Raw genomic sequence first — 19,471 nt, forward strand, 5'->3', positions numbered from 1 at the left:
AATGAAATCAAACATCAGTTTAAATCCAACATACACTTTATTTACTGTACAAAATGCATAGCATGGGTATCATGTCAAGATCAGATGATGGCTGGGCTGATTACTATACTGGCTGGGCCTTCTCAGTTGCTTTGATATGATGCTTGTTGCCCTTCATGAGCATCAGCCTTCCAAAGTTTCCATGTGACAGGGTGGCTCTCTTGGCCCTCAAGATATCTTTATGTATAGAGAATAGGCTCTCAACTGCAGCACTGGATGGGATGGCGGTGTTGTACTTAATGAATAGGTTGATCAAGACCTGCTTACCCAAGAAAGCAACTTCACTCGTGACCTCCTTCGAGCCGGTCTCCAGCCAGGTTTTCACCATGCTCTGTGCCTTTGACTTCAGTGACCTGTGGCTTCTGCTGTCTCGGAACTGAGTGATGCTGCTGAAGTCATCATCATCCTCGTTATTGGTGCTGCTGCTCTCGGAACTGATCTCCATTATGGCTGCTTCCATGACGGTCTCCATGGTGTTCCTCACTTTGCTGATCTGGCTGTTGTCATACTGCTCCAGCCACAGCAGGCGAAACCTGGGGTGCAAGACAGCGGCCAGCTGGCATTCCTGGTCTTCTTGGAGGAGCCCAAACCTTTTTGCAATTCCTGCCAGGATTGCATCTACCAGAGGACTTCAGTACAGGAGACGTTTTGACTTTACCTCCTTCAGCTTCATGATGGTAGCTGCTATAGTTGGCAGAAGGCTCCTGAGATAGGCCTGGTCTTTCTCCTGGATCTTATGTAAGGCCTTGGTAACATAGGCCACCCCCTGAGCTTACTATGTCAGGAAGCCAACCTCAGGATCAGTGAAGGTTTGCAGCTTCAGCTGTGTCGTCACCCTGTTGGGCTGGCACATGACGCACAGGAAGTACAAAATATTGGCGTTCTCTGTATCCCTTGACTTCAGGACAAAATAGTCATCCAGGTGGGGCCATGGGTTCTGCAACTCCTGGCCCTCAGCCTGAGCGGCCTCTGCTTCAACCACAGTCGCTGTAGACCCTTTACAACACTCTCAGGCAGAACATAAACGTCTCCCCTGTTTATAACAATAAGTGACAATGCACCCCGGTGATCACTGACACTGTAAGACTATAATAATGCTGTTCAGATGCTGCTGCTGCTGTGTTGACAAGTTATGTTTACACGTAGTCAGCTAATAGCATGCCTGACTGACTTGGAGAAACGCCCACAACAGACAGGAAGAAACACGTGCGCCATTAAAAAGGCATTGCTTTCCAACTACCAACGTATGATTTCTTTTTTTTTTTTTAGCAGACTCAAAGTTAGCGGAACTTTATTTAGTGGAAGCTAATTGGTCTGTTAACAGTTTCCGAAGTTAGCGGAAATGCTAATCTGCTAAACAAAAAGTTAGTTCTGCAAATTAGCGGTTAGCAGATTAGCGTAACTGTGCCCAGCACTGGTAGTGACTGATGTATTTTACTTAATTTTAAGTAGAGGCTTATGAATTATTTTGCAGTTAAACAAATTAATTATTTTTTTCAGCGTGACAGGGGAGATTTATCAAGTTCCATTACTGTACTCACTCGGTTCACAGACAAGCTGAAACTACGTGACTGTTGCCCTTTGTGTCACAGAGATTTTTCTACAAAAGATGAAGTTAATCAACTCATTGAGGAGGTAATATTATTATTATAAGCAAAATTTATGCTTTCAGATTTACTTATATGAAGTGATCCTCTAATTGGTATTTATCTTTATCTTTTATGGTTTTTCTTTCTGCTGAGAATTTGGAGTTTGGAGATTATGAGGAGGCATAGCGTTACCAAAACTATTATTCAGAGGACTGAGAAGGGGTTGTTGAGGTGGTTTGTACATTTAGAGAGGATGGAAAAAAGAGATGACAAGGAGGCATATGAATGTGGGTGGAGAGAAGGAGGGGTAGGGGTCATCCTAGGAAAGGTTGGAGGGAAAGAGGGGTACAGGTTATCTTAAGAAAGGTTGGAGGGAGGGAGTAGAGGAGGTTTTGAGTGCTAACAGGCTTGTGTGATTGAGTGAAGGCAAGTGATTTTTATGATATGATGTGTTGTTGGAGCGTGAACAAGGTAACATTTATGAAGGGATTCAGGGAAACTGGTTTGTTGGACTTTGATTCCTGGAGGTGGGGAGTAGTGTCTGCTCTCTGAAGGAGAGGTGGGGATGTTACAATTTGGAGAGTCAATCTGAGCTGTAATATCAGTGCACTTCTGGTAAGACAGAATTATAAAATCAGTTTAGCTATATAACCATCTCCAAACACTTGTATATCTACAAGCAAAAGAAACATAAAACTTAAAGTATAATTTTTTCTTGTTACTCTTTCTGCATATTTTGTACTGATAAGATTAAAGTTTTTTTTTCATGATCCTGTAAAGCAACTGGAACTGACAGGATCATGACAGAAATGTTAAAAGCAAGGGGGGTGATATAGTGTTGGAGTGGTTGGTATTTTTGTTTAATAAATGACTTCCAGCAAGCGTGCGTGAGCGTGTTAGATAGGAGTGAATGGAGACGAATGGTACTTGGGACCTGACGATCTGTTGGAGTGTGAGCAGGGTAATATTTAGTGAAGGGATTCAGGGAAACCGGTTATTTTCATATGATCGGACTTGAGTCCTGGAAATGGGAAGTACAATGCCTGCACTTTAAAGGAGGGGTTTGGGATATTGGCAGTTTGGAGGGATATGTTGTGTATCTTTATATGTGTATGCTTCTAAACTGTTGTATTCTGAGCACCTCTGCAAAAACAGTGATAATGTGTGAGTGAGGTGAAAGTGTTGAATGATGATGAAAGTATTTTCTTTTTGGGGATTTTCTTTCTTCTTTTTTTGGGTCACCCTGCCTCGGTGGGAGATGGCCGACTTGTTAAAAAAAAAAAAATGTATGTAAGAAGGGAAGGTACCTAGGGATTGGCAGTGTGTGTGTATAGTTCCTTTATATAAAGGGAAGGGGGACAAAAGAGTCTGTAAAAATTATAGGGGAATAAGTTTACTAAGTATACCAGGTAAAGTGTACAGTAGGGTTATTATTGAAAGAATTAGAGGTAAGACAGAGAGTAGAATTGCAGACGAGCAAGGAGGCTTTAGAGTGGGTAGGGGATGTGTAGATCAAGTGTTTACATTGAAGCATACAGGAGGCCCTCTACATTTGTGAGGGTTAGGGGATCAAGAACCTCACGAATCTTGAAAATTCACGAATGTTTCGTGCACAAATATGATGTAGGGAAATATAATAATACTGTACTGTAGCATTCGCGAATGTTTTGATGTACAAATATATTGTAGGGAACTATAATAATTGCCTAACAATACTGTTTCCTTAGCCTGTTGAATCACGAACAATCATAAAACACATGAAAACAGCGTAAAATATTGTAACTGGACAATGACTGAGTGAGTGACGGACTGACAGGGTGCTGGTTGAGGGGGTAAGAGGTAGGGTAGTAGGGACATGGCAGGAAGCAGGTTAGGGTGTGTAGGAGAGAGGGAGACTACTTCCCAGTAAAAGTAGGTCTTAGACAGGGATGTGTAATGTCACCATGGTTGTTTAATATATTTATTAATGGGGTTGTAAAAGAAGTAAATGCTAAGGTGTTCAGGAGAAGGGTGGGATTAAATTATGGGGAATCAAATTCAAAATGGTAGTTGACACATTTACTTTTTGCTGATGAGACTGTGCTTTTGGGATGTTCTAAAGAAAAGTTGCAAAGGTTAGTGGATGAGTTTGGAAGGGTGTGTAATGGTAGAAAGTTGGAAGTGAACATACATAAGAGTAAGGTGATGAGAGTATCCAACAATTTAGATAAAGAAATATTGGATATTACATTGGAGAGAGAGTGAGTATGGAAGAAGTGAATGTTTTCAGTTATTTAGGAGTTGACTTGTCAGCAAATGGGTTTATGAAGGATGAGGTTAACCATAGAATTGATGAAGAAAAAAAGGTGGGTGATGTGTTTAGGTATCTGTGGGGACAAGAAACGGCATCCATGGAGGCAAAGAAGGGAATACAGTGGACCCCCGCTTAACGATAACCTCCCAATGCGACCAATTATGTAAGTGTATTTATGTAAGTGCGTTTGTACGTGTATGTTTGGGGGTCTGAAATGGACTAATCTACTTCACAATATTCCTTATGGGAATAAATTCGGTCAGTACTGGCACCTGAACATACTTCTGGAATGAAAAAATATCGTTAACCGGGGGTCCACTGTATATGAAAGTATAGTGGTACCAACACTCTAATATGGGTATGAAGATTGGGTTGTATTTGCTGCATCAAGGAGCTGGCTGGAGGCAGTGGAGATGTCCTGCCTAAGGGCAGTGTGTGGTGTAAATATTATGCAGAGAATTTAGAGTGTGGAAATTAGGAGGAGGTGTGGAGTTACTAAAAGTATTAGTCAGCAGGCTGAAGAGGGGTTTTTGAGGTGGTTTGATCATTTAGAGAGAATGGATCAAAGTAGAATGACTTGGAGAGCATATAAATCTGTAGGGGAAGGAAGGCAGGTAGGGGTCATCCTCAAAAAGGTTGGAGGGAGGGGATAAAGGAGGTTTTGTGGGCGAGGGGCTTGGACTTCCAGGAAGCGTGCGTGAGCATGATAGATAAGAGTGGATGGAGATGAATGGTTTTTGGGACCTGATGAGCAGTTGAAGTGTGAGCAGGGTAATATTTTGTGAAGGGATTCAGGGAAACCTGTTAGCCGGACTTGAACCTTGGAAATGCACTTTAAAGGAGGGGGTTTGGGATATTGGCAGTTTGGAGGCACTTCTAAACTGTCATTCCTGAGCGCCACTGCAAAGACAGTGATTATGTATGAGTGAGGTGAAAGTGTTGAATGATGATGAAGGTATTTTCTTTCTTTTTGAGGATTTTCTTTCTTTTTGGGTCACCCTGCCTTTGTGGGAGATGGCTGACGTGTTTAAAAAAAAAAAAAAGATTAAGTATTAAATTTATAATAGTCTTTGGGGCATATTGTCCTGATGTGGTGTCATGCACCCCATCCAAGGAAGAATAGATTGTATATTACATCAAACACCAGCATCAGATGCCATCTACCCAGGCCTAATTAAGCAAGTTTTAATAACTGAGTTTTTATTTAGGATTTTAGTCTATTAACATGTAGCATCATATGCATTGTAGTGACAGAAAACTTCTACACTGTTTTTTGTGAAATAAATTAGTAGGTTGATAGCAACCAGCCAGGGAAGTACAGGTTAGCCATCACTAATCTGGCAGTCAGTCATCCAGTTCCATCAGTAATCTGGCACTAATCTCAGCTTGCATAATTTCAAATTTTCAGGGTTGCCACACCACCCTGCTGCTACTGTTTGGTGGTGCTACTTGCTACATAAGTCTTTCCAATTTCTTTTTCACCATTTTTTGTTATAAGCTGACTACTTTTAGCCCTAGGCATGGTTCCAACAAATAAAAGAAATGCTTCTTGTTGTGTAAAGCACATACACGGTACATTGTCCATAAAAGATAAAGTGGCTTTGATGCCATTGTTGGTTGCCATGAGCTCAGTCTCAGTGCATGGGAATATGCTTTATTATTATGCTAATATAACCACTACAGCTTATTTACCTATAACAATTGATCTAATATGACATACTAAACAATATAAATAACATAAAATCATGGTAAATACTCCAGAATGAATAATATTTGGCATTATATTAAGCGGTTCAATGGAGTTATGAGGAGGATTTGGGATACAAGTACCATCCTTCTATCCCTGTCATGGGTGCTTGTATTAGAAAAAACAGAGTGTAGCACAGGGCTAACTGATACACACTCATAATGCACCATTAAACTGAAACGAAAAAGCTATTTTCTTTACATAGATTATCATACAGAGTGGCATGTTTAGAGAACCTAGGATAACCCAAAAAAATTCACTGATTTATTTCAGTACCTGGCTTGGGCTTGCCATATATGATTTTTGGTAAATATTATTTTTCTCAGTTTTTTGTTGGGCTATCTTATTGAAACTCGGGCAACGTATGATGGAAAGGTGCTTCTTAATGTACTCCAAAAACGAAAGAAATTGGACAATAAATAACAGAGTTCATTTTTCAGTCATTAGCCACCCCTTAGCAGTACATTTTTGTATGGTTTTTATGGTTGTATTCTCGTTTTTTTGGTCCCATTTGATAGAATGGAAGATATATTACAGAAATAGATGTGATTTTGATTGGTTTCACGACAAGAAGTACCTTGAAATCGAGCTCAAAATAGCGGAAATGTTTGATTTTTGCCGTGTTCAAGAGTAAACAAATGATGTCACTGTCCAGTACATGTCCAATTGGCCAGTCTGATAAGCACTTGTGAATGGGTTGACATTATTTATACAATTATTACAATAATGCAGTAGTCTGCATAACACTAAAAATTCAAAATGGAAAGCAAGAGTAATATAAGAGGGGCCTGGAGACATGACTAATGAACAGAGAATGTCTGCGTTGTTTATTCTGGACCCCTATTTTGAAATTGGCATCTTTTGAAATTTGTGTGAAATTGGCCAAATTGCCAATTTATATGACCACTTTATTGGGTAGTTGAAACATGTGAATGGGCAGTTTTTTGTACTCAGTCAACAGAATAGAAGTAAGTAAATAAGTAAGTTTATTCAGGTAAGCACAAATACAGTTACATAGATTATCATGCATAGCAGCATGTATGTAGAGAACCTAGGATAACCCAAAAAAGTTAGACAAAGTGACTTATTTCTGTGGAGGTCCTTAAAGACCATTGTGTAGTCAATGGGTTTTAACGCATAATAAACCAGCTAGCCATTTTGTATAACAAGCCAGAAACAAGAACAGATCTTGCAAGAACCCTTACAAGATCTGTTCTTGCAAGAGTTGCACAGAAGCGAAGGTTCAGTGCAACGCTTGTATAAACCTTGATGAATTTAAACAGCACTACAGAAGTGGTAGAGTGGAACAATGGAATGTGCCAAAAATAGGACAGAAATTGGGTGAAATTGCTGATGCATAAATATCACCATTGGGTTAAGAGTACAGTGGACCCCCGGTTAACGATATTTTTTCACTCCAGAAGTATGTTCAGGTGCTAGTACTGACCGAATTTGTTCCCATAAGGAATATTGTGAAGTAGATTAGTCCATTTCAGACCCCCAAACATACACGTACAAACGCACTTACATAAATACAGTGGACCCCCGCATAGCGATATTAATCTGTGCAAGAGAGCTCATTGTTATGCGAAATTATCGTTATGCGAATGAATTTTCCCCATAAGAAATAATGGAAATCAAATTAATCCGTGCAAGACACCCAAAAGTATGAAAAAAAAAAATTTTACCACATGAAATATTAATTTTAATACACACAAACTGAAAAAGGCATGCACAATTACATGACACTTACTTTTATTGAAGATCTGGTGATGATTGATGGGATGGGAGGAGGAGAGAGTGTTAGTGTTTAGAAGGGGAATCCCCTTCCATTAAGACTTGAGGTGTCAAGTCCTTTTCTGGGGTTACTTCCCTTTTTCTTTTAATGCCACTAGGACCAGCTTCAGAGTCGCTGGAGTTCTGTCGCACAACATATCTGTCCATAGTGGCCTGTACCTCTCGTTCCTTTATGACTTTCCTAAAGTGTTTCACAACATTGTCAGTGTAATAGTCACCAGCATGGCTTGCAATAGCTGTGTGAGGGTGATTTTCATCCATGAAGGTTTGCACTTCAAGCCACTTTGCACAGATTTCCTTAATCTTTGTAGTAGGCAATTTCTTCAATTTCTCTCTCCCCTCCTTCGAACCAGTTTCCTCAGGTCTGCCCTCTTGCTGTTGAAGTTGATCTATCAGCTCATCAGTGGTTAGTTCTTCATTGTCCTCCTCCACCAACTCTTCCACATCATCCCCACTAACCTCCAACCCCAAGGACTTTCCCAATGCCATAATGGATTCCTCAACTGGCATAGGATTCTCAGGGTTATCCTGAAACCCTTCAAAATCCCTTTGGTCTACACATTCTGGCCACAGTTTCTTCCAAGCAGAGTTCAAGGTCCTCTTAGTCACTCCCTTCCAAGCCTTACCTATAAGGTAAGTTTCTGAGGTCACTACAAAGCACCTTTCAAACAGAGCTTTTGTGTACAGTTTTTTGAAGTTTGCAATAACCTGCTGGTCCATGGGCTGCAGGAGAGGAGTGGTATTAGGAGGCAAAAACTTCACCTTAATGAATTTCATGTCCCCATAAAGTCGCTCTGCCACGTCTGTAGGATGACCAGGGGTATTGTCTAACACCAGGAGGCACTTAAGTTCTAATTTCTTTTCAGTTAGGTAATCTTTCACATTGGGGGCAAATGCATGGTGTAACCAGTCATAGAAAAAGTCCCTAGTGACCCATGCCTTACTGTTTGTCCTCCACAGCACACACAAATTTTCCTTGAGGACATTCTTTTGCCTGAACGGTCTGGGAGTTTCAGAGTGATACACTAATAAAGGCTTCACTTTGCAATCACCAGTAGCATTGGAACACATCAACAGAGTAAGCCTGTCTTTCATAGGCTTATGTCCTGGGAGTGCCTTTTCCTCCTGAGTAATGTAGGTCCTGCTTGGCATTTTCTTCCAAAACAGGCCTGTTTCATCACAATTAAACACTTGTTCAGGTTTCAGTCCTTCAGTTTCTATGTACTCCTTGAATTCCTGCACATATTTTTCAGCTGCTTTGTGGTCCGAACTGGCAGCCTCACCATGCCTTATCATACTATGTATGCCACTACGCCTCTTAAATCTCTCAAACCAACCTTTGCTGGCCTTAAATTCACTCGCATCATCACTAGTTGCAGGCATTTTTTTAATTAAATCCTGATGCAACTTCCTAGCCTTTTCACTTATGATCACTTGAGAGATGCTATCTCCTGCTATCTGTTTCTCATTTATCCACACCAATAAGAGTCTCTCAACATCTTCCATCACTTGCGATCTCTGTTTCGAAAACACAGTTAAACCTTTGGCAAGAACAGCTTCCTTGATTGCCTTTTTGTTGCCCACAATAGTAGCGATGGTTGATTGGGGTTTACTATACAACCTGGCCAGCTCGGAGACACGCACTCCACTTTCATACTTATCAATGATCTCTTTCTTCATCTCTATAGTAATTCTCACCCTTATTGCTGTAGGGTTGGCACTAGAAGCTTTCTTGGGGCCCATGGTCACTTATTTTGCAGATAAAATCACCAGAAACACTGTAATAATACGAAATGTTCCGATTGTATGCTTGGATGTTACCGCGGAGGCTGGCTGGTAAACAATGCCACCGGCGGAACATGTGAGGCTGGCTAAGGGCGCACATTTGACGCGTCTCGGACGAACAGCGTTGAGTGGGTTTTTTTGTGGTATGCGAGGCAAAATCTTGGCGATAAAATGTAGCGGTATGCGGATTTAACGTTATGTGATGCCAACGGTATGCGGGGGTAAACTATACACTTACATAATTGGTTGCATTCGGAGGTGATCGTTATGCGGGGGTCCACTGTACATGTATTTAACCTAACCACTCTGTAATCCGGCAAAGTCACTAATCCGGCACACTACAGGTCCCAATAATGCCGGATTAGTGATGGCCGAGCTGTACTACCTGCCCTACCAAATGAGTGTGAGACTGAAACCTGTATGTGTTTTACATGATAGTAGGAGGGCTGGTGTCTTTTTTCTGTCTTGTAAACTTGTAAGACTACAGGTACAGTGGAGCCCCACTTATACGGCAGGTTAGGTTCCAGGCTACAGCTGTAGCCTGGAACCTAACTGCATATAAACACTAGATAACAAGTTTACACTAACATATATGAAGTTAGCAATAGAACTAGGTATTAAAAAACAATAAAAAGTAAAATACACATGTAGTACACTCATTACTTACCTTAAAATATTTGTAGTCTTAATCTAGGGTGAGATGAGTAGTATTTATTGTAAGAAATCAAGTGTGGTATGTATGGTAGCCAGCCAGGCTACCATACCAGGCCAACCCACCCACACATAATATTCTATGACATTTAGGTGTCCAAGAGCAATAAAATGCATATACAGTTCACTCATTACTTACCTTAAAATATTTGTAGTCTTAATGTAGGGTCAGAGGTTAGTAAACGAGATAAAATGAATAAAAGAGAGTACATGAGAGAGGACACTAACGGAGTTATGTAAACAAACCAAGCAAATGCCAGTTTTATAAACAAACCAGGTGAACACACCTGGTTTGTGTACAAGTTACATTGTGTACAAGTTGTCTCCATGTTAATACGGTAGAATAATTAAAGAAGAACAGTCCCATTCTCATGTAACACCATTTTTAGAAGAAATGACGCTCTAAGTGAAGGCATAGGAGAGGAATAATTTTCTACAGTTACACCCAGTAACACATTTTTCTCTTCAGTTGGACTAGAGAAAATGTTATTCTTGCTGTCACTTGTACAAGTTGTCTGGTTATCATCTCATATTTATGTTTATTTATTCTACTGTGGGGTGTATTTATCATCTAGATATGTTATGTATCGTGTTTATTATATAATTTTGAAAAAAATATCATAGATGGATTAATGAAAATGTGTATATTAACGTAATATACAACATTTAATGAGACTGATTATTATTGAGTATTATTATCATCATTACTAATATGGCATCTGGAGACATAAGACACTCTTACTTATTTTAATGTGTACCTGCATGCCAGCACAGTGTGTAAGTTTATTTAAGTACAGGTATACAAAAGTATAATTATCAGAGTACATTATATATAAAATATGAAATAACTTTTGAAAACACTTGAAATTTTGGAGTTTCCAGACATAATGGAGTAACGTAGTGTTTACGGAGCTCACGGAGAATTTAACCCCTTCAGGGTCCAAGGCCAAAATCTGAAGTGGTGCTCCAGTGTCCAAGAAATTTTGAAAAAAAAAAAAAAAAAATCTTACAGAATTAAAGAGTATATTTTTGTGAAGGTAATAAGACAAAATTTTTTTTTTTCTGATTAGTACTTACCGAGATACAGTGCCGAGAAGTTTGTCCAAAATGACCTGGTGGCGGCAACGTCAACAATTTCCACATACGCGTATTACTTTATTTAGCGTTTTTTGTAGTTTTTTCTTTTCTTTTCCAATTTTTTTCTTTTCCTACTAACATTTGGGGCCTGAGAGACCAATACTGTATATAATGTATATATATAAACTCACTGTATTGAACACAGTAACCGCACTAAAGTTATTATATTATTGTTTACCACTTTTGTTTATTACAATAAACATGCACAAATCTTGTATAATACCAATGTTCTATCATATATTTACATATTTACAATCACTGGACATGGTTTTAGAACTGCTGGAGCTTGTGGAAGTCCTTGAAACGAGGCACCATGCACAGAGGTGCCTTACATTCCTCACACATAACCGAGTGTCTTTGCGTCTTTGTTGCCGGCGTTTTGTTTGTGCACAGACAACGCATCTCTTCTGAGCAAATTTCTTCTTAGTTGAAGGAAGCTGTATTATGAAATGATCACTGTCCCTCCTCAAACGCTTGGGTATATTCTGAGGAGTTCGAGGACCTTGTTGTATAGCAGGTGTTGTTACCTGGTACTTCATTATGAGTTGTCTGACAACAGACAAACAAAATTCACCATACAGTGGTCTGTTGCCAGTCTTCATTTGGTACATATTATATGTATTGAGCATTGAAATGTCCATGAGATGGAAGAAAAGTTTCATGTACCACTTGTACTCTTACGAACACAATCAACAAAGCCAATCTGCATGTCACATTTGTCAACCAAGCGCATGCTTTGTGTATAATCAATCACTGTCACTGGTTTTCGAATACGTTCATTAGTCACTCAATCAACTTTGCCACTGTCTTGCATTTCGTTACGGTGAATGCTTGTCAACAATGTTTCATACTATGGAACAATGCTCTTCTCCAGACTGAGGGACTGACCACCTCAAAACTTTAAGGGTGATGGACTGATTACATCGTCTTCAAGTATCTTCTGCTTCTATCAACTTTTCTGTACTTGACTGAAGGGGCCTGCTGTGTGGGCGAGGCGTTTCATAATAAAGATACCTAACTGTTGCATATGTGTCTTACCTAACAACATTAGAGAACATACAGAGAAGAATGACTGGGGTGATTTGCTGTGTAGGGAACCTCCCGTGTGAAGATATACTTAGGGCCTTGGATCTCCGCTCTCTGGAGGGGCGTGGGGTGGGGGGAGATATCATTGAGGTGTATGGGTGGATGCCGGGCATAAACGGGGGAGACGTTGATGAAGTGCTGAGGGTGTCGAACCAGGTAGGAACCAGGAATAATGGATTTAAGTTGGATAAATTTAGATTTAGAAAAGACATAGGTAAGTACTGGTTTTCTAACAGAGTTGTAGATGCGTGGAACAGTCTTCCCAGTGGGGTGATAGAGGTTAGGACCTTGGGTAGCTTTAAGAAGAGACTGGACAAATATATGAGTGGGAGGGGCTAGGTTTGATTGGTGTCAAGGGGTATGGGAGTTATTTCTTGAGTAGCTTTAGGTAGATGTCGTTTTGATAAGGACCTGCCTCGTATGGGCCAGTAGGCCTTCTGCAGTCTTCCTACATTCTTATTCTTATGTTCTTATCTCGTTTGTCATGCCACCGTAATACCATGATGTCACTGGCAGTAAACACCTGCACGTCATCACCACGAGCACCTGCGTTGAACCTGGGCATATGTTTACGATTAGAACGCACTGTGCCACACACATCTGTCTTGTTCACTCGCAAGAAATCACTGAGTAGAGGGCTTGTGTACCAGTTATCGGTATATAATGTATGCCCCTTACCAAGATAAGGTGCCATCATGCTTCTCACTACGTCACCTGAGATACCCAATAACATCTTGGTATCTTTCAATGTTTTACTTCCCATGTATACAACAATATCCAACACCAGGCCACTGTCACAGTCACAGAGTACAAACAGTTTTATACCAAAGCGTTTCCTCTTGCTCGGTATATACTGCTTGAATGACAGCCTACCTTTGAACAAAATCAAAGACTCGTCAATTACAAGATTCTTGAATGGATAAAAGTACATGTTGAACTTTTGTTTGAGATGCATAAAAACATTTCTAATCTTGTATAACCTGTCACTTCTGTCAGGCCTGGTTTTGTCAGAGAAGTGCAGCATACGTAACAGTAAGATAAACCTAGTCACTGGGATGATTTCACTGAAGACCGGGGTAGAAATTAGCCGATCTGTGGACCAGTATGCTTTTATATTATGCTTATAGACATGAGGCATAAGCATTATTGTTGGAAAAAGCAAATAAATTTCTGCAACAGTCGTCTCTTTCCATCGGTGTTGTTTTGACTGTGGTGATTTCATCGTATTTGCCATGGCGTACTCAAAATACTTGTTACTTTCCCTGACAATAATTTCCATCAAGGGCTGGTCAAAGAATATTTAAAAAAATTCCAGTTCATTGGCCGTGGTTCCAAGAGAACAAGTAGGTAGAATCCCACTTTGAGAGTCATCAAAGTGGTGGGGATTGGGAACAAAATTGGGATCTTGCTGCCAATCCCAGATACAGTTTGCTGGTGGATACTGAACATCATAGGCTGGCTGTGCAGGTTGTTGTGGTTGTGGTAGGCTGGTGGCTGATGCTCCGCTTTGTCCTTGATCTGCGGAGTCAGCAGCGTGGGTCCCAGCCTGGGCTGGTGAATCACGCATGGCCATTTCACTACCGTCACCACTACCACCATCTACTGATGCCTGTGGTCTATCCATGCCAAGTGTAGCCACATCATCCTCACTATCACTGTCTATACCTGGTGTAGGGCTACGGGATGTACTCCGTCCCCTGGGCACTACATAGGGTACACTACCCGAGCACATGCGGCGGCGTACATACCGACGCTTCACTGGTGAATATGTTTCCTCACTATCACTACTCGAATGATCATCAAGAGCAATAAAATTACAATCCACGACACTGTCATCATCATTACTGAAGTCAGAGGCCTGGCCACGCGAAAATAATAGTTTTCTCTTGCGTTGAGGTACAACTGACCGTGACTGAAGAGTGCCCACACCAGAGGTAGAAGGTTGAGGATCGTCAGGGTTTTCTGCACTATTATCGATATCCTGGTCATTCCTTTCAGTCACTAACTGATCAAAGCCAAAGAATTCGTCTTCATTTCCACTTCCATCAGTGTCAGAACAATCAGATAGGAAGAGGAGAGTCCCAGTTTTCCTTGGTGTGAGCGCTGCCTTGCAACGAGGCATGGTGAACAAAGGTAACTGAGCCGGCATTCCCACAATGCCATGTGGGCGCCTAGATTTTTTGTTTATGGCGCACACCCACCACGCAGACCCGTTCTCTCACATGTAGGCCTATGAGCGTTTTCGTGCTAAATTTGATGGCGCTAGAATTTTGGTGTAGATCTATGGTTTGGACCCTGAACGTGAAGCCGTAGATCTACAGGACAGACCCTGAAAGGGTTAAACAAACTGGGTGGGGCGCGGTGACCGTATTAGAAAGCCAGGTGGAGGGAGCCGTATAGAGTTTTGGTCATAATTTAAAATGACCGTATTAGTGGACCGCCGTAAAGCGGTGCCCTACTATACAGTGGACCCTCACCTAATGATATTAATTGGTACCTGAGAACGAATATCATTAGGCGAGTTTTTTAGCGTTAGCCGAGGCAAAATGTTAGCGTTAAAATGTATCGTTAGGCGAATTTAACGTTATGCAATGCGTTCGTTAGGCGAGGATCCACTATCTTGCTACTTTTACGTACACTTAGGTCACACTACATATGCATGTACAGTGGACCCCTGACTTACGATATTAATCCATTCCAGAGAGCACATCGTAAGACGAAATTATCATAAGTAAAATGAATTTTCCCCTTAGGAAATAATGAAAATCAAATTAATCCGTTCAAGACACCCAAAAGTATGAAAAAAATTTTTTGTACCACATGAAATATACATTTTCCTACACACAAAAAAAAGGATACATGCACAATATATATTGTGCATGTACTAGTGTACTAAATGAAGAATAAATGACACTTACCTTTATTGAAGATGTGGTGAGGAGTGATGAGACACTGTGTACTGGGAGTGTCTTTTTCTCCTGAGTGATGTAGGTCCTGTTTCGCATTTTCTTCCAGAACAGGCCTTATCACACTGTGTATGTCATACGATTCTTAAATCTCTCAAACCAACCTTTGCTGGCGTTAAATTCACCAATATGAGCACTAGTTCCAGGCATTTTTGCCTGTTCACCTGGGTGTTGGGTTGCATCCTGGGGGACAAGATTAAGGACCCCACTGGAAATAAGTTAGTCCTCGATGACACACTGACTTTCTTGGGTTATCCTGGGCGGCTAACCCTCTGGGGTTAATTGTTTTTCGGTATTCTCAATAAGCTCTTGGTGGCTTACTTAACAGTTACAAGCACTAACAACACTGGAATAATACAAAATTTATCGAATGTATGCGTGCAACCATCCACTCTGGTTTGTAAACAATGTCACACTAGCTCAGGCCAGATGGCCGCGTTCAGGATGAATGATGTAAGTCGAGTTTTTCAATGTAGGTCGGGGTCAAATTTTTACGCTGACAAGCATCGTAAGTCAGTTTTATCGTAGGTTGAGGCCATCGTAAACCGGGGGTCCACTGTACACGTATGTGTACACACTCATCTGAGTAAGTGGTATAAGAATCTTTCCTCTCTGTGGTGGTTTGAACAGTTTTGGCTCCATTTTTTGCTGTAGGTACTATATCTAATTCAATTTTTTTTTTCTCTTGGTGTTTTTTGGGCTATCCTGTTTCTCCATCCGGTGTAAATTGTGCTTTTTATTTTTACAACTTTACTCCTATATTTAGTTTCTTTCTTCTTTCAACAAACTGGCCATATCCCACTGAGGCAGGGTGGCCCCCCCCCCCCCCAAAAAAAAAAGAGTTTCATTTTAGTCGCCTCTTACAACACGCATGGCTTACGGAGGAAGAATTCTGTTCCACTTCCCCATGGAGATAAGAGGAAATAAACAAGAACAAGAACTAGAAAGAAAATAGAAGAACACCCAGAGGTGTGTGTTTATATATATATGCTTGTGCATGTACAGTGTACCCTCGAATTTCATGATTAATCCGTTTCAGAGAGTCTGCTGAAAGTCGAAATTCTTGAATGGCGAAACCATTTTCCCCGTAAGAAATAATGGAAATCCAAGTACATGCATATATTAATAATGGAAATCAAGTACATATATATATTAAATAATAATAACATTACTCTTACCTTTATTGAAGACTTCTGGGTGGATGGAAGACAGGAGGAGGGGAGAGGAAGATGGTACAATATTGTTTGGAAGGGGGAATCCCCTTCCATAAAGACTTCAGGTACCAAGTCCTTTTTTTAATGGCACTGGGACCAGCTCGAGAGTCACTGGACCCCTGTCTCACAAAATATCTGTTTCTGGCGTTTCTTTAAAACATCCCTAAAATGGGACATAACGTTGTCATTGTACATGTACATTGTACATCTATAAATGTTTGCACCTTTGTCCACATTGCATAAATGTCCTTAATCTTTGAAGAAGGCACCTTCCTCTACTTTTGAAAGAATGCTTTGGTGTACAGTTTTTTGAAGTTTGAAATGACCTGCTGGTCCATGGGCTGGAGGAGAGGACTGGTATTAGGGGGCAAGAACTTCACTGTGATGAAATGAAATTCCTGCACCATTTGCTCTTCCAAGTCTGGAGGATGAGCAGTAGCATTGTCCATTACCAGGAGGCACGTGAGTTCCAATTTATTTTTGAGGAGGTATTTCTTCACACTGGGGCCAAACACTTAATTGAACCAATCAAGGAAAATGTCCCTCGTGACCCATGCCTTACTGTTAGCCTTCCACATCATACACAAATTAGACTTGGAGACACTGTTTTCCTTGAACACTCTGGGATTTTCAGAGCGATACACCAGTAAAGGCTTTACTTTGCAATTCCCACTAGCATTACTACAAAACATGAGAGTTAGCCTGTCTTTCATAGGCTTGTGTCTTGGCAGTGCCTTTTCCTCCTGCATGATGTAGGTCCTCATTGGCATTTTCTTCCAAAACAGGCCTGTTTTGTCACAATTGAACTCTTGTTGGGGTTTGAATTGTTCAGTCTCAGTGTACCCTTTGAATTCCTGAACATATTTTTCTGCTGCCTTTTTTGGCAGAACTGGCAGCCTCACCATGCCTTACCACACTGTGTATGTCACTACGCTTCTTAAATCTCTCAAACCAGCCTTTGTTGGCCTTAAAATCACAAACATCAGCCCACTCTGCAGGCATTTTCTTTACGAGATTGTCATGCAACTGCCTTGCCTTTTCACAAATTATCGACTACATAACACTATCTGCTGCTAACTGTTTTTGGGTACTCCACACAAATGACAATCTCTCCACTTCTTCGAGGATTTTGTGATCTCTTTTTTTTTCTCAGCATATCTACCTGTTTTGGAACAACAGCTTCCTTGATTTCCTTTCCCTTCACCACAATCGAAGTGATGGTTGAATGGGGTTTACCATACATCCTAGCAAGCTCTGAAACACACATTCCGCTTTCGTTTTTTTCAATGATTTCTTTCTTTAATTTGATCGTGTTTCTCATTTTCTTTACCAAAGGGCTGGCACTAGCTTTCTTTGGGCCCATGATGACTTATTTAGCAGTTGCAAGCACAAAAAGCAATGGATTATTATGAAATGTATCGTATGAACCCATGCATAGTCACTCGCTGATAAACAATGGCACACTAAGTGTGAATGGTGCGGGAGACTGGCTTTGTGTGCACGCTGACGCTGGGATGCCGCTCGGACGCATACCAGACGGTCGCCGAATCACGAGGCCAATCATGAACCGTGAGGCTATATTTTGCTGAAAAAAGTTGCTGAAAGTTGGATTTCACGAAAGTCACGGCCGCTGAAAGGCGGGGATCCACTGTATGTGTAGTGTGACCTAAGTGTAAGCAGAAGTAGCAAGACGTACCTGAAATCTTGCATGTTTAAGAGACAAAAAAGGACACCGGCAATCCTACTATCATGTAAAACAATTACAGGCTTTCGTTTTGCACTCACTTGGCAGGACGGTAGTACCTCCCTGGGCAGTTGCTGTCTACCAACTTACTACCTAGAATTTTTAGTTTCATTCATGGAAATTTTTTAAAAAATTATGTGATGATAGGACACCATGAGCTTAGCTCTGTTTCTGTAGATATGTATGACAAGTCTGAAACTTGATTGTACTTTCCCTATCTCTTTTACCATAACAGTACAATATATGTTTTATTTTTTAACCTTTTTGTTTACATTTAAATAGTTTTTTACCAATTTTCAGGGTCTTAAATGTTAATCAATTATTGTTGCAGTGTAAGTAAAGTACTGATTTTTTTTCTATGTTAGTTGGAAAGGAAGGTAAGTAGTGTCCCAGGAAAGCTAGAATCTGTAAAGGAGAAACTTGCAAAGGAAGAGAAACTACACGAGCAAATGATACAACTTAAGCCCCAGCGAGATCAAGCCAATCGTGCAGCTGCTGAACTGGAGAAAATTCGGTATGTATAACATGAAAATTTGGGAAGTTATTTCTTAGAAAAGGAAGGGAATATGCAACAAGTTAGCACATGATGTTTTTTTTTCATATATACAGATGGCAGTGTGGAGAGAGAAAAAGAGGTTAAATGAGTGGTGAAGTAGTACAAAAGGAGAGCCAATTAGAGAATGCATATCAGCAGATTTTGATGTGAATAAGAAACAGTTTTGAAGAGAGATTAATAAATTGAAAAAAAAAAAAACTGGGGAATCCAATGGGCTTAACAGTTGAAAATGAAAGAGGGAAGATACTAGGTGTGGAAAGCGGAAGTGCTGGTAAGGAGAGAGCATTTTGAGGAGCTGTTAAATATTAATAAAAGCGAAGCGGTGATTTCATGCAGTGGGCAGGGAGGAATAACGTCTTGTAGGAGTAAGGATGAGCCAGATGTATACAGTGGACCCTCGCCTAACAATATTAATCCGTTCCTGAGAGCTCATCGTTAGCTGAAATTATCGTTAGCTGAATAAATTTTCCCTATAAATAATGGAAATCAAATTAATCCGTTCCTGACACCCCAAAGTATGAAAAAAAAAATTTTACCAAATGAAATATACATTTTTATACACCCAAAAAGAAGAAAGACATGCACAGTTACTACTGTACTAAATAAAGAATACATGACACTTACCTTTATTGAAGATTTGATGATGATTGATGGGATGGAAGGAGGGGAGTTGATTGAAGTTGTTATTGTTTGGAAGGGGAATCCCCTTCCATGAGGACTTGAGGTAACACGTCCTTTTCTGGGGTTATTTTCCTTCTTCTTTTAATGCCACTGGGAACAACTTGAGAGTCACCAAAAATCTGTCCA

At 40.5% G+C, this 19,471-nt stretch overlaps 1 protein-coding gene across 2 annotated transcripts in view; it reads left to right on the forward strand.

Moving 5' to 3' along the window:
- The window catches only part of rad50 (DNA repair protein rad50), a 208,353-nt gene that overhangs the window by 127,584 nt on the left and 61,298 nt on the right, over positions 1-19,471 (forward strand). For both annotated transcript variants that reach the window (XM_070094544.1, XM_070094545.1), the window contains 2 exons: positions 1,540-1,674; positions 18,474-18,622. In XM_070094544.1, the coding sequence (XP_069950645.1) occupies positions 1,540-1,674; positions 18,474-18,622 (284 nt within the window). The remainder of the gene's footprint in view (positions 1-1,539; positions 1,675-18,473; positions 18,623-19,471) is intronic.

The sequence above is a fragment of the Cherax quadricarinatus genome, chromosome 46, assembly GCF_038502225.1.
Source record: "Cherax quadricarinatus isolate ZL_2023a chromosome 46, ASM3850222v1, whole genome shotgun sequence".
Lineage (NCBI taxonomy): Eukaryota > Metazoa > Arthropoda > Malacostraca > Decapoda > Parastacidae > Cherax > Cherax quadricarinatus.